Source organism: Barbus barbus (genome assembly GCF_936440315.1).
Source record: "Barbus barbus genome assembly, chromosome: 34".
Lineage (NCBI taxonomy): Eukaryota > Metazoa > Chordata > Actinopteri > Cypriniformes > Cyprinidae > Barbus > Barbus barbus.
The window spans coordinates 1,577,501-1,595,043 of NC_136762.1; the positions used below are offsets into that span (position 1 = coordinate 1,577,501).

Sequence of the window (17,543 nt, forward strand, 5' to 3'; positions counted from 1 at the left end):
TGTTGGGGTCGCTTGTTTTTAGGTGTTTCCAGAATTTCAGGGCTCTTTTTTGAATGTTTAGAAGCAGAGGGTATTGGCCTAATTCTGCTCTGCATCCGTTGTTTGGAGTTTTTCTTTGAACTTTATTTTATAGAAGGACCCCACACTTCACTGCCATATAAAACAATTGGTTCAATTATAGATTTGAAAAGTTTGAGCCAGATTTGGATTGGGATGTCAATTTTAATGGATCTTTTTATGGCATAGAAAGCCCTTTGAGCTTTCTCTTTGAGTTCATTCACAGCCAAAGCAAAGTTACCGGTTGGGGTTATTTTCAGGCCGAGGTAAGTGTATGTTTTTGTGGTTTCAATGGTTCTGTGTGATAGTGTGAATGTGTGTGTTGGTCCCTGAGATCTGGAGCGTTTCTGGAACATCATTACTCTAGTTTTTTGGAGGTTGACCGTCAGGGCCCAGGTCTGACAGTAATCCTCCAGCAGATTCAGGCTGTCCTGAAGCCCCTCTTCAGTGGGCGACAGGAGGACCAGGTCATCTGCGTAGAGAAGACACTTTATCTCTGTGTCGTGTAGAGTGAGACCTTGAAAGGGGGCGTGTTCTAATGTGTTGGCCAATTGGTTGATGTAGATGTTGAAGAGGGTGGGGCTTAAACTGCATCCCTGTCTCACTCCACGCCCCTGGGGGAAGAATTCGGTTCTTTGGTTCCCAATTTTAACCGCACAATGGCTGGCTGTGTACATTGATTTGATCAAATCATAGAATTTTCCCCCTATTCCACTGTCGATTAGTTTTAGGTATAGTCCTTCATGCCAGATTGAATCGAATGCTTTCTTGAAATCAACGAAACAAGCAAAAATCTTTCCTTTGTTTTGATGTACATATTTGTCAATTAGTGTTTGTAATGTAAAAATGTGATCGGATGTGCGACATTTTGGAAGAAAGCCAGTTTGGCATTTACTCAAGGCATTGTGCTTCGTAAGGAAGTGTAACAGTCTGGTGTTTAAGATGCTACAGAACACCTTCCCCAGGTTACTGTTCACACAGATGCCTCGGTAGTTGTTGGGGTCTAGTTTATCTGCGTTCTTGTGAATGGGGCTGATGAGGCCCTTGTTCCAGATCTCAGGGAAGAACCCGACACACAGAACATCATTGAAGAGTTTTAGCATGGCCAGTTTGAAGCTTTGCTCTGTGTGTTTCAGCATCTCGTTCAGGATGCTGTCGACACCACAGGCTTTCTTGGGCTCAAGGACCCCTAATTTATCTTCCAATTCTTTCATTGTTATGGGGAAATCTAAGGGGTTTTGATTCGCTTTAATCGATCTTTCTAAATTGTCTAGTTTATTAATTATTTCATTTTGATTCAAATTTTGTATTTGGGTCGGGCTATATAATTCTTGGAAATGAGTTTTCCACGTCTCCCCATCTTGGATGGCCAGAGTTTCTTGATTTGGTTTGTATAATAATTTCCATTTATCCCAAAATTTGTGTGAATTTATAGATTTTTCAATTTCTTCAAACTGGTTTTGCAAAAACTGTGCTTTTTTCCGCCGGAGTGTGGCTTTCACTCTCTCACACACACACTCACTCACTCACTCACTCTCTCACACATTCACTCACTCTCTCTCACACACACACACACACACACTCACTCACTCACTCACACACACACACACACACACACTCACTCACTCACTCACTCACTCACTCACTCACTCACTCACTCACTCACTCACTCACTCACTCACTCACTCACTCACTCACTCACTCACTCACTCTCTCACACACACACTCACTCACTCACTCACTCTCTCACACACACTCACTCACTCACTCACTCACACACACACTCACACACATAGAGAGATGGATGCAGCTGTTGGTTTCACACTGTGAACACTCTGATGCTGTCAAAGTTCATGCCGTCAGTCTCGCTCTCCATCAGGACCAAATAACTAGAGTTTTCCCACTTTTTTTTATTTGACCAAAACATATTGCATTATTTTTCTCAAATGATTCAAGAACAATTGTTTTAAATTGATAAATTAAATTAATAAAATGCAACTGATACGAAATAATGAACTCTTTTTATGTATTAATGTTATGTTAGTGTTGTTTATATATTATTATAATTTTAATGATATTTTAATAACTTTTTTATATTTAAAGTTTTCATTTTCATTTTAGCTTAAATTTTAGTAATTTTGTGTTAAATACTTTTGTAATTGTTTGTTATTTTTTTAAATATTACTATTTAGGGTTCATTTATTTTAAATTGTCATATATTTATATTATATAAATAGCATGTCATATTTATATTTAAATGGTCAGTTTTAGTCATTTTAATGCTTCAACTTAAACTAAATAAAAATTAGACATGTTCCCCTGGCAACTAACTGAAATTATTATTAGTATTATAGTATTTAATTTTCCATTTCAATTTTAGCTTAATTTTTTGTTAAGTTTTTAAAAATGTTATTAATAAATTTGTAGCACTTTTTGTACAGTGTGTATATATATATATATATGTATGTATGTATATATGTGTGTGTATTGCTTTGGCAACTGACTGAAATGTTACATTTTTCAGCTACTATTTTTAAATAATATTTAGATTTAGCTTTTATTTATATCTTTTCAGTTTTCATTTTAGTTTAGCTTAATTTTTGTAAATTTTAAGTGCTTTTGCCTTTTCTTTTTTTATTTATTTAGGTTTAATTTTATTTTTATTACAATTTTAGTTTTAGATTTTACAAATTTACAGTTAGTAATTTTAGTGCTTCAAATTTAACAAAACCAATTAAACTCATTGCTTTGGCAAGTTTGTTTTTCATCTAATGTTTCAGTTAACAAAGAATATATAAACTCTGTTATCAGTTTCAAACAAAAGGCTGCACACGATCTATTTTTAGCAACTTTCTGCAGTTATTGCTAAATATAATAACTTGGTTCACCTTTCAAACGGCTTTCCTTTCGTCTGACGTCACTGGTTCTTTCTTACCTCTCAACCACTTGTTGTTTCATGTCAGCTTTCTATATATGAATCTGCTCAGATAAGTGAATGAAAGGCAGTTTTCCATATATTCTTAAATAATAATGTAAGTGTTGTGAACTTCGGCGCTCTACAGCGCTCCCGGTGGAGGTGTGAGGACAACAGCACATGCTGAAGTACATGAGAAGAGAGAGAGGTTGTTTTTTCAGTCCTCGTGTGTAAGAGGTTACTCTGACATCTCTTTCCTGCTGCTGTCGTTCTTCTCTTCGCTTTGTTCGTTTTTCCCACTCGCTGAAAAATTGAAATTCTTCTCACACTGCAGGAAGAATAAACCTACTGTTACTCAGCCAAACATCTCTCTGCTTTACTTCTGCCTTTCTCTCTCTCTACATGTGTCCATCTCTGTTTGTTTCTCTTCTATATTTTCTCTTTTTACTCTCTTTTTCATCTTTTCTTCATCCCCCTGGTTTTTATGTCCCAACATTTTCAGCTTTCAACAGGTTCAGCAGTGACAGAGCTTAAACTCTGTGTGTGTGTGTATCTGATGTGTGTGTGTGTGTGTGTGTGTTTGATGTGTGTCTGATGTGTGTGTGTGTGTGTGTGTGTGTGTGTTAGGGCTGTGCAATTAATCGAATTCGACTATCATGCGTATCTAGTCAGTAAAGCCAGTTTCGTGATCAGTAGTAAATCACTATCACCTGCTTTCAGATGGAGCGGCATTTAATATACAGAGCTGTAGTTCACTGACAAGCTACACAATATCACGTTCATAATCGCAGATGAATTTCCTTCAATAATGAACGTGATATTGTGTAGCTTGTCAGTGAACTACAGCTCTGTATATTAAATGCCGCTCCATCTGAAAGCAGGTGATAGTGTGTGTGTGTGTGTGTGTGTGTGTCTGATGTGTGTACGTGTGTGTGTGAGAGAGAAGAGAGAGAGAGAATGTGTGCGCGCGCGCGCACGCGTGTGTGTGTGTGTGTGTCTGATGTGTGTGTGTGTGTGAGAGAGAGAGAGAGAGTGTGTGTGTGTGTGTGTGTGTGTGTGTGTGTGTGTGTGTGTGTGTGTGTGTGAGTTTAAAGGATGTGTTCAGTAATAAGTGTTCAGTGACCCGTTGAGAAGGTGCGTCAGGTTCAGCTGACTCCAGATCTTTCTCTCTTTGTGTGTTTGATGGATTGAGGTTGAACTTGCTGACTTATTAAGGGCAGATTCTGAATCTCGTGGTACTCTGAAGGCTCTTGGTACTTGTTGCCATGATTGTTTTAAATACAATATTACCAATGCAACAGACTCTCCCAAAAAAATAACAAAATACTGAAGAAAGTTAAGAATACTTTCTTATTCTGTTGTTATAATACATAATACCAATTGTGTAATGTGTAAAATAATTTTAATTAACTTTATATGAATTTATATTTTATAGTATTTTAAAATAATTTATTAATGTAATATTATAGTATATTTGTAGCAATAGCCAACAATACATTGTATGGGTCAAAATGATAAATTGTTCCATGAAGATATTTAGTAAATTTCCTACCGTAAATATATCAAAACTTCATTTTTGATTAGTAATATGCATTGCTAAGAACTTCATTTGAACAACTTTAAAGGAGATTTTCTCAATATTTAGATTTTTTTGCACCCTCAGATTCCAGATTTTCTAATAGTTGTATCTCAGACAAATATTGTCTATCATAACAAACCATACATCAATGGAAAGATAATTTATGCAGCTTTGATGTATCAATCTAAATAAAATAAAAAAATTACCCTTATGACTGGTTTTGGAGTCCAGGGTCACAAATGCTTGTGCTAATGAAGCGAACCGCAATCAAGATCATGCAACAGAAGAGCTCTCTCTCTCTCTCTCTCTCTCTCTCTCTCTCTCTCTCTCTCTCTCTCTCTCTCTCTCTCTCTCTCTCTCTCTCTTCTTGCCAACATTTAACTTTAGTAACTTGTGCACTGATTTACTCCCTTTCTTTTACATAACCGACCGAACTACAATCTTTCCAGTGATGTCTGTCAGAAAGGGATATTTGCTCAACAAGCTCGCGCATCTGTGCAGCTGCCGTTAAAAAAAGCCTTAGAAAAAACAACACTGGTGTGCATCTTGAGACAAAACAAATGCACTGACATTTTAAGATCAGTTAGTGCTAAGTGTTAAGTTTCTTTCAGTTCAAACAGCTCAGACTTACATTTTAGTCTGTTTGTGAAACCGGGGGCCAGTGTTATAGTCGTGTGTTTTCTAAAGTTGTACTGTAGTTGTTGTTGTGGTTATAAATATTGCTCGTTAGGGTCAGTGGGGTTGGGGTCATGCGTCGTCTCCCGTCTCTCGCTCGTCCGGCTTCAAAGCATCGCTTCAGACGCATAGCTGCACACAAATACACACCATAATCATAGCTTTGCACTTCTCTGGGACTTTGTTGTTGCTGCATGTTTGTTTGGATTTATTTTTGCATCTGTGTTTCGGTCCGTGCTGTTCATAAGTCCTGTTTTAACGGGTTTTTTGAAGGTTTTAGTTAACGTCTGGCTTGATGTGGGTCATGTGACCTCGTGATCCGCCAGCTTTCTGTGTTTCTCTCTTCACGACAGCAAACAGTGGAGTTAATCTACCTGTGATCCAATGAGCAACTAATTAACTAATTATATATTTGTATCCGATCTGAATGGTGCACTACTGTTCAGAAGTTTGTGGTCAATAAGAAATGAAGACCTTTATTCATTTAGGATGCATTAAATTTATCAAAAGTGCCAGTAAAGACATTTATAACGTTACAAAAGATTTCTATTTCAAATAAATGCTGTTGTTTTTGAACTTTCTATTCATCTGTGAATCCTGAAAAATAAAATGTATCACGGTTTCCACAAAAAATTAACTGTGTTCAACATTGATAATAATCAGAAATGTTTGTTGAGCAGTAAATCAGTATATTATTATGATTTCTGAAGATCATGTGACACTGAAGACTGGAGTAATGATGCTGAAAATACAGCTGCAGATCACAGAAATAAATTACACTTTAACACATATTCACATAAAACACAGCTATTTTAGATTCTAAAAATATATAGTATTTATATAGTATTTTTGATTAAATAAATGCAGTCTTGTTGCTTTCACAAACTGACCCTAACCCTAATCCAGACCAGCTATGTTCCAGAACATTTTGAGCTGTTTTAGTTATTATGAGCCGCAGGGCTTTAAAGCAGCTGGTTGATCAGTTAATAACCTTTTAGAAACCAGCCACAGTCTTCCAAACATCAGCCTCCATCAAACTTAAGCTGGCTTGAGCTGGAATTTTCAGCAGGGCAGGGAATTCTGGGAAAATACTTCCTGTCTCCCGTATGGAATGCTGACAGGGCAACATGCGCACACACGCACACACACACACACACACACACACACACAGTCCACAGGGTTGGCAAGTTTATCAGGTATCATTAAAGCACCTGCACTGAAACAAAGAGGTTGGGTGGGGTGTGTGTGAGAGAGAGAGAGAGAGAGAGGAACAAAAAAATCATTGTACTGAAGAAGACTAATGATAACTGACCTTTGGCCTTTTGGGTGTGTGTGGAAATTTAGAGCTCTAGAGGTCAATCATCTAAATAAAACCTCCATGAAAGTCAGCAGAACAAAGTGTACACGTACATTACCTTTTTTTATTACTGTATAATTAAAGAAATTATAATTATTGTTTAAATATAAATGTAAATACATGTTTAAATCACATAAGTGTTTTCATTTATAATATGTATATAATATTTTATATTTTATTAATCAAAAATTGCAATAATTTATAATTGAAAATAAATTAATATCACAACACAAACGTGTATATATCTATATAAGAATATAATGTAATTTAAATTAGATTATTAAATATCGGGTTTATTCATATTTATTTAAATATCATATTATTAATATTGTATTATTTAAATTGCATTAAATTAATAAATTATTTGTATTGAAATTACATATATGAAATAATTAAAATACATATTTAATAATCTAATTTATTTTAAAATAGCAAAATTATTTTTGAACGCACACCCGGAGCAGTTGTGGGTCAAGACATTTGCAAATATGATTAAAAGATGAATATGAGACAAAACTACAGAATGTCACATTTTATTATTAGCCGTTTCAACACATACATGTTTTACCAAATAAAAAGAACAGCACTTTTAGAGTTCATCCCTCTATCTGATGTGAGCATAAGTATTGGGACAGTTGAACATAAGGCAGATATAAAAGATTAAAAGCTATTATTTAGTTGCAGATCCCTTGCACACAATCACAGCAGTGAGTCTGTGACCCATAGACATCACCAGACTCTTGCTCTCATCCTTTGAAATACTTTTCCCAGCCTTTAATGCAGCCAATTCCAATTGTTGCTTGTTTTGGGGAGTTTCTGCCTTTCCTCTCCTCTTCAGCTGGAGAAATTCATGTTCAATCAGATTTAAATCTGGAGATTGACTTGGGCAATCTAAGACTTTCCATTTCTTTGCTCTTATAAATTCCTTGACTGAACTGGCAGGGTGTTTTGGGTCATTGTCCTGATGCAATATGAAGCACTTCCCAATGAATCTGGTGGCATTTTCTTGAATATTGCTGGGCAAGATGGTTTAGTACCCTTCCAAATTCATTCTGCTACTGTCATCATACATTAAGTCATCAGTAAAGTTGAGAGGGCCTGTTCCAGAGACAACCATGCATGCCCATGCCATGACACCACCTCCACCATGCTTTACAGATGAGGCTGTATGCTTGGGATCATTGCAGTTCCTTTGTTTCTCCACATTTTTGCTTTCCCATCACTTAGATAAAGGTTCATCTTTGTCTCATCGGTCCATAAACACAGTTCCAAAACTCTTCTGGCTCAGCTTTGTGCTTTTTTGCAAACTCTAATCTTGCCTTTCTATGTTTGGTGCTGGTCAGAGGTTTGCATCTTGCTGTGTAGCATCTGTAATTCTGTGTCAAAGTCTCCTGAGGACAGTAGATTGTCAGAGCATCACGCCAGCTTTCTGGAAGTTGTTGGTAATTTTACAGACACGTCTTTTAGGATTCATTTTCACAGCTTTTATGATTTGTCTGTCATCAACTACTGTTGTTTTCTCAGACGATCAGGTCGTTGTTGGTTGCTGGTGTTGCTGGTGGTTTCCAAACTCTTGATTTCTCCATGTCCTTTGTTTTTGCTGGAGCTCTAACTGACTTCCTCTTTTCTTTTAGCATCCAAATTGCTTGCTTTTCTCTCTAAGTCAGCTCCCTCATCTTCATCCTGGTTTGTGTGTGTCATCATCGAATGCAAGATTCAGAATACAGAAGTAATGGATATAACTGATACGACACATTCCCTGCTTTTAATATCTGAAGAATTAATGCAACAGGACACAGCTGATCACTTAGAAAGACCTGTGAGGAAACTGCTCCAATACTTATGCTCTCATCAGATAGAGGGATGAAACTCTAAAAGTGCTGAACTTCTTAGCTGGTAAAACATGTGTTGAATCACCCAATAATAAAATCTGACATTCTGTAGTTTTGTCTCATATTCATCTTTTAATCATATTTGTAAATGTCTTGACCCCACAGCCAACAGAGCAATTTTGTCTTTACTGTTCCTATACTTTTGGAGGGCACTGTATATGTGTGTTTGTGTGTATATATGTATGTATATATATATATATGTATATATGTATATGATGATTATATAGGGTGGTGTGTGTCAGATCCCATATTAGTTATGATCTTCCAGTAATGACATGGGCTTATAGCATGATCTCTCTGTCTGTAGATGTATGGGCGTTACACTCAGGAGCTGGGTGTTTACGCTAAAGAAGAGGCCGCCCGGATTCGAGAGGATGGTCGTTACCGGCGCTCTGTTTCTGAACGAGGTCCTCCGCTCAAACTCCTGGAGTACGAGAAGGGACGATGTGTCCGGTGTCGCAGTAAGTCCGTCCCAAACATTACACTGCAGCTTAGATTTTACAAGCAGTGCACTGCATCAATTCAAGATGCCATTTGTCTCAATAATAATAATTTGGCTTCAGAAACCGAATCTTTGAGATTTGTGTCTTTCTCTCGTGAGAAACCAGCAGCTGTGTGATGAGAGAAAGTCTCAGCCGGTTTTAATGAGACGGACTGAAGCTTTGCTTTGATCTTTGTAACGTTAGGTTTGTGTGTTTGTATATTGATAGGTGATTCATTTATTAACATCATTTACTGTGGTGTTTCATGTGAACATTGCGCCCTCTATTGGACATAAACACCTTTGCATGTCATTTCTCTATGACTTTCTTTGATTTGATTTAAAACAAACCTAACCTTTTAACTGTGAAAAATTAAGCAAAAATAATTTACCATGGTAGAGTTATTATTATTAGTATTAAAGTTATTATCACTAGAGGAAACTGATATGTATTTTTAAATTATAGTTGTCACACTAAATGTCGTTATATCCCCAAAATCAAAAGAAAATAAATAAGACATTTTTGGTTAATGAGAACAAAGGATTCATTCATTTATTCATGATCAATTTCTTCCCTCAAAAAACAATTATAACAATTTCTATAACAATTATATATTTTAGTGTATATTTAATGATATATTGTTTAATTATTAATGTATATATTATTTAAAATATATTTATATATTTATAAATTTATGTATTTTTTAAAAATATTTTAAAAAGTATTTATACATCATGGTGAAATTTGTTGTATTTCCTTTCATTTATCCTGATTAAGTAATTGTTTTACAGTATTTGTTTACTCTACAGTAATGAATAATGTAAATAATGAATAAATGTAAGGACACTCACCGGTGTGAGTGTAATTAATAGTAATAAAAGTAATAAAAAAAATGTGGGCACTTTTCCAATTGTAATGTGAATTTTATTTTGGAAAAATACAATATTGCAATGCAAAAAAATCTGTAAAGAAAAAATTTAGCATGAAAAAGCTATATAATAACGTTTTGTCAGAATCATCCTTAAACTTAAACCAGAGCTTGGCAAAACAAGTATCTCTCAAATTCTCCTGAAAGTATTTCATACTCAATACTAAAGATTTTGTGGAGCTGCAGTGCCAGTGTTTGTCCTGATGAGGGCGCCATCGTTCCACTGAGAGAAACTGACAGCTGAATGAAATGAGAGCTGAGCAAGAACACACACACACACACACACACACACACACACACACGTTGGTTTTTGTGGTTTATAGGGACTCTCCATAGGCGTAATGGTTTTTATACTGAACAAACTGTGTGTGCTATTGCCCTACACCAACCCTACACCTAAACTTAGCCCTCACAGGAGACTTTGTGCATTTTTACAATTTCTAAAAACGTTTTGTTTATTTTTAAACCCGTTTTACAAATGAGGACGTCCCCAAAGGGAGGTTTTTGGAGATTTTATCAGGTTTACCTCACTTTTGGGTACAAATTTATACCCAAGGTTAAGTAGGTACACACTCACACACCTGCACACTCTCTCACACACACACTCTCTCACACACTCACACACTCTCTCTCACACTCACACACTCTCTTACGCACTCTCTCACACTCACACACATGCACACTCACACACTCTCTCTCACACACTCACACACTCTCGCTCACACTCACACACCTGCTCACACTCACACACTCTCTTACGCACACTCTCTCTCACACACACTCAAACACTCTCTCACACACCTGCACACTCTCACACTCACACACTCTCTCTCACACACACACACACACTCTCACACACTCACACACTCTCTCACACACACACACACACTCTCTCTCACGCACTCTCTCACACTCACACACATGCACACTCACACACTCTCGCTCACACTCACACACCTGCTCACACTCACACACTCTCTTACGCACACTCTCTCTCACACACACTCACACACCTGCACACTCTCACACTCACACACTCTCTCACTCACACACTCTCTCTCACACACACACACACACTCTCTCACACACTCTCTCTCACACACACACACTCACTCACACACTCACACACTCTCTCTCACACACACACACTCTCTCACACACTCTCTCACACACACACTCTCTCACACACTCTCACACTCACACACCTGCACACTCACACACTCTCTTACGCACACTCTCTCACACTCACACACCTGCACACTCACACACTCTCTTACACATGCACACTCACACACACTCACACACTCTCTTACGCACACTCTCTCATACACACACACACACACACACACACACTCTAACACTCACACACTCTCTTACGCACACTCTCTCTCACACACACTCACACACTCTCTCACACTCACACACCTGCACACTCACACACTCTTACGCACACTCACACACACACACTCTTACGCACACTCTTACACACACACACACTCACACACTCTCTTACGCACACTCACACACACACACTCTTACGTACACTCTCACACACACTGTACACACACACACACTCACTCTCACACTCGCACACTCTTACGCACACTCTCACACACACACACTCTCTCTCACACACACACTCTCACACACACACACACACACACACTCACTCACACACTCTCTTACGCACACTCACACACACACACACTCACACTCTCTTACGCACACTCACTCTCACACACACACACACACACACTCACTCTCTTACGCACACTCACACACTCACTCACACACACTCTCTTACGCACTCACACACACACTCACTCTCACACTCGCTCACACACACACACACACACACACACACTCACTCTCACACACTCTCTTACGCGCACACACACACATTAACTCATGCTCACACTCACACACTCTCTTACGCACATTCTCTTACTCACATTCTCTCTCACACACACACACACACACGCACATACACACTCTCACACACACACACACACACACACACTCTCACACACGCACACACACTCACACACTCTTACGCACACTCACTCACACACACACACACACACTCTCTTACGCACACTCACACACTCACTCACACACACTCTCTTACGCACTCACACACTCTCACACACACACACACACACACACACTCTCACACTCACACACTCTCTTACGCACACACACACGCTCACACTCACATACTCTCTTACGCACACTCACACACACACGCACTCATGCTCACACTCACACACACTCTCTTACTCACATTCTCTTACTCACATTCTCTCACACACACACACACACACACACACTCTTACGCACATTCTCTCACACACACACACATACACACACACTCTTCCTGTAGCAGATGTGATGTCAGCAGGAGATCAGTGTCGTGCCACAGGTCACCATGGTTACAGTTTGCTCAGGAAGCTCTCATCAGGTGGATGCATAGCCGGTTTGTTGTTGTCATGGCAACAGCGTAGCACTAAATGGATTAAATTGTTACTTTGTGTGTGACATTATCACTACAGCCAACTCTCCTTGACAACCGCAGAGACGAGTGGACTAGTTACTTCAGCAGCCTCTCTTTCCTCTTCATCAACCTCTGACTTCAGTTTAGACCTGTGTGTGTGCGTGTGCGCGTGTGCGCATGAGAGAAGTGAGTGTGTGTGGTTTGTGTGTGTGTGAGAGTAGTGTGTGTGTGTGTGTTTGCCGGTTTGTGTTTGTGCATGTGTGCACGTGTGGTTGTGTGTGTGTCTTTATAATGTATACAGAAGACAAAATAAGTGTTTTTTTGATCATGCTGTACTTTCTGTAGATCTGCAAATAGATGTTGGCATGAGTGTGTGTGTTTCTCTCTCTCTCTCTCTTTGTGTGTGTGTTTGTTTGTTAATAACAAGCTGATCTGTTCTCTAATCTCTGGAAGCTTATTTTTTGGCACATTTTCTCTCCACAAACACACTTTTCCTCAGACTGTCTGTCTGTGGTTTGTTCTCAGGGTTTCCATATGCCCTGGAGTCATCACCGCCGGACTTTTTTTCTGGTAAAAAGACAATCTAAATGCATCCGTTTAAACCAATAAATAATGTGTTGCTCATTAACTCATCTCTGCTAACGAAAGCAATCTAAATACTCATCAGTAAAACAACACTACCATCTTTGATCCATTGATGCTATTGTTTAAAGTGTGTACTCATATTTATTTTCTAATATCCTGAGGTTTTTGTCATGAACAATTTTGAGGAGTAGCTAAATGAAAAGTAGTAAAATAATAACTGAACAAGAACTATAATGACAAGAAACGGGTCTTTATTTGACTAACTCTAGCAGTCTCTATTCTAATTCTATTTGATCTATTTGTTTTCTTTATTTAAAACAACATGACCTTTTTAGACTTGCACTCTATAAAAAAGGACCTCTCACACTAGCTTTCTCTATTCGTTTTCTTTTTATCTATTATATAATTAACAAAACAATAAGCCTTGTACTGCGTTAGACTAACTGAGACTTGTTCTAGCAGCTGTGTATTATTGCTCTTTTGTTGATTCTGATTGCTTCTATTGTCATCATTTGTAAGTCACTTTGGATAAAAGCGTCTGCTAAATGAATAAATGTAAATGTAATATTTATCGGTAGCATGACCCTTTTTAAATACTGTAGTTTTTCCATCTGGAAGATACACATAGTGCTTTATAATAACAAACACAATTAATTGCACTTATTCAGCAATTTAAGTTATTCATATTTCATCTTTTATGTTATTGTTCAATAATTTTTCATAAATTTTGGCACTGATGTATAATTAAACAATGCTGCTTGTTTTACCTTCTGTTATATAAATTATAGTTTGTTTGTTTGTTTGTTTGTGCTTTTTTTTTTGTTTTGTTTTGTTAATGCAAATTAGTCCTAATCATCACCCTAATTTTTAATAAATTTGTTTGGGTTTTTAATGGAAGTTATACACAGAGCAAAATTAGCTATTCTTTAACTATTGTTTTAATCTGAGAATAAATCTATGATTTAATGTCTTTAATTACAGTGAAGCTGTTTATAATTTAAACTTCTTAAATTATTTACATTTTTAATTATGTATTTAATTTGACATTTAATTTTATTATTAAATTATGTAAAAACTATTTAACAGTTAACAGATATGTAAGTTTTTTTTATATATATATATATATATATATATATATATATATATATATATATATATATATATATATATATATATATATATATACATTATAACAGATGCTAATCTTTAAAGTGTGTGTACTCTTATTAATTGATATAATATAATAGAAGATACCGTTCAACAATTATTCAAATTTCAAAATGTTAATGTTATTGTTCAATAATGTTTCATAAATTTTTCCATTGATGTTTGATTAAACAATGCTGTTTAACTTTTTTTTTTAATTTTTATTCCATATAAATGTGTGTCTTGTGGGGCGTTTTAAATACAAATTAGTCCTAATTATCACCCTAATTGAAATTTCCTTTTTATTGTTATAAATTTGTTTGGGTTTTAATGGAAATTATACAGAGAGAAAGATTATTATTATTTTAAATCTGAGATTAAATCTGTGATTTTAATGTCTTTAAATTATAAACAGCTTCACTGTAATTAAACATCTTTAAAATGATTTAAATTTTAACTACATAAGTATTTAACAGCTTCCTCATCTACACCGAAAGTGATTTACTTTGAAACTTTTTTCTCAAAAATTGTTAGTAAATTTAACCAAAAGGAAATGGCAAGTAACACATTAAACTAAATTAAGTAAAAATACTGAAAAAGGTTGTTTTTTATTGTGTAAAACATACTTCAATAATTTGAATTTTATTTACAACTTTAAAAAATATTTTTTACACGAAATAACCGCTTGAGGGAAATTTGAGTGAACATAAGCAAAGGTCAGACGAGTTTGTAAATGTCCACACACTGATATTACTGCTTCAGGTGCATATATTGCATATACTTGAATAGCCAATAGCACGTCCCAAAAGTTTCTGTAAGAAACACACAAGTGGCTCTTGGCTGTTCATAAATGAATCCGGATGCTAACAGAAGGAAATTTTAGTTCTTTGAACAGAAAGTGAGGGATTAAACGAAGAAGAGAGAGAGAGAGAGAGAAGCAAGCAAATGACTTTGTTTTGATGGAGTGGTGTTATAAAACAGAAGCCAGCAGTGACACACACACACTCTTACATAAACGCTTCACCCTCATTACATCTGCATATTGTGCATAAACAAGACATTTGTTAGTTCCACTTCTCACACACTTCTGTGTGTGTGTGTGTGTATCCCATGCTAACATGCTTTCATGCCTCATTTTTTGTCTAAAGTTGGTGGCTGCGTTTCAAAAGTGAAATTATAGACGTCTGGAAACACTGCTTTAGAAGTGATTTAATTGCATTATGTGTGTTTGAAGACGCATCCACACTGTCTCATACACGCTCTCGCTCCATCATTTGGTGAGTCATCATTGGCTCTTATTGGGGTTGCCGTGGATACTAACAGCATCCGTGTGTTTGTGTTATGGATGCAGAGGGTGACGGAGATGCTTTTCCAGACCTGTTGTTTATGAGAAGAATAAAGAATTAATGTTTTAAAAACGACTTCAGAAATGGTGTTATGGAGGTTAATGGACTGCAGTAGCACTCAAGAAAGTACACACACACACACACACACACACACACCTGATAGCTAAAGTGAAAGACAATCCAAACCTACAGAGATTGATTAATTGATTTAATGACTTAAGGAACCTAAACCATAAAAAAGTTACTTGAAATAAAATATACTTATTTTATTTCAGATAGTTGCCAAAGCAACATTTCTCATTTTCGTTTAGTTTAAATTTAAGACTAAATGAACTAAAACTAAATTAAGAAAAATTAATGAATACTATATAGATTTAAAAAAAAAAAAAAAACAGTGACAAAAACACAAACCAGAAATACTTAACATTAAAGTAAATTATGAAAGTGAAGAAATAAGGGTTAACTCAAATAAAATTAAATATAAAAATAACGAAAATTAAATATGCGGCCTTGCCTAGCTGAAATAAGTTTAAGTACTAAAATAACTCAAACTAAATATATAAAAATCAAATGCTATATAATGCTAATAAAAATACAAAACAAAATCACTAAAGCTTTAAGTAACTTAAAATAAAAAAATAAACTTAATAAATATAAAACAAACTTAAACTAAATGAAAATGAAAAATGTTGCCTTGTCATCCAGCTTAAATAAAATAAAAATAAATAAAATTAAATACTATATAGACATTTACAAAAATAAAAATGACAGAAACACAAAAATTAAGTAAGCTTTTAGTAAATATTAAAGTGAAAACAGAATAAAATGTATAAAATATGCATAAAATAACATGTATATTCATATATATCCATATGAACAATCTTACACAGGTTTTTATTAGTAAGCGTTCAGTTTAAGTTAAACATGCAATCAAAATAGACTTATTAAGCGTAAATGTGATTGACTTCATCGTCCCTGATAACTCAAGCTACAGTGAAATATATTTAAGTGTCACACAAAACCGTACCAGATATAGTCCAGAATATGAGCTTACCTGTTGACTTCCTCAAACCAGTCATCTAACAATGCATTAACATTGTGTGAGCGTGTTTGTGTAGCACAAGTCATTGTTTTGACAGCACTAGTTTTTTTCTTTTTGCACATTGTTGTTGGACTTTTGCTGATTCTTGTTGTTTTTGTGTACTGTAAATTGTAGGTTGTGTAGTCATTGCACTGCTGTGGGCATTGTTTGCTATTGTAGTTGTTGTTTATGGAGTCTTCCAGGTGTGCACTGGTGCTTTCTAAGTAGTGCAGTCTGATTTTGGGCACCGGTGCATTGTGGGTAACGTAGTTTCTCTCTGTGGAGTCTGTGCAGTGCACTGTCAGCGGTTCCTCATGTCGCGGGTCGGCGAGGACTGGATCTTCCTCGTCTTGCTGGGACTCGTCATGGCTCTGGTCAGCTTTGTTATGGATTTCTGCATCGCCCTTCTGCTACAAGGTGAGTGAGTGAGTGTGTGTGTGTGTGTGTGTGTGTGTGTGTGTGTGTGTGTGTGTGTAAGAGGTAAAGATGTCAGTTGGAATTGTTGTATGATTTTTGGCTGTATATGGTTTTTGAGTAGTTATATGGTTCTTTTGGAGGTTCTTTAGGTCAGTGTTTTGGCTTCAGAGGTCCCTGAAGAACCAAGACAGATGATTTTCTAAAGAACTGTTTAAAGATGGTTTTAGTTACTCCATAAAAGCAGTCAAATTAAATGCCTATATCAGAGGTATAAGTACTTTTTTTTTCTTTTTTTTAAAGTTAGTTTTATTTTGGCAAATTTGCAACATAATTGCTGTTGAAAATGATTGTTTGCATGTTTTGCAATTTGATTTCTAAGCCAAAAATCAAACATTTTTTCCTTTAATACTTGATTTTACCTCAATAAATTTGTTTTAATTACAACTATAGCTGAAGATGGACAAACTTGATGATCAGTCTTCTCAATATTGACAAAACTTTGATTAAACAAGTTGCTTTATAATACTTGTGAATCAAAGTTACTTTTAATACATTTTGATTTTAATTTGTTTTATTCTGCAGTTACAGTT

General features: G+C 36.0%; 1 protein-coding gene across 1 annotated transcript in view; it reads left to right on the forward strand.

Moving 5' to 3' along the window:
* Positions 1–17,543, forward strand: part of LOC306854580 (chloride channel protein 2-like) — a 68,830-nt gene that overhangs the window by 15,984 nt on the left and 35,303 nt on the right. The window contains exons 2-3 of the mRNA XM_079392716.1: positions 8,782–8,935; positions 16,822–16,953. Coding sequence (XP_079248842.1) covers positions 8,782–8,935; positions 16,822–16,953 — 286 coding nt within the window. The remainder of the gene's footprint in view (positions 1–8,781; positions 8,936–16,821; positions 16,954–17,543) is intronic.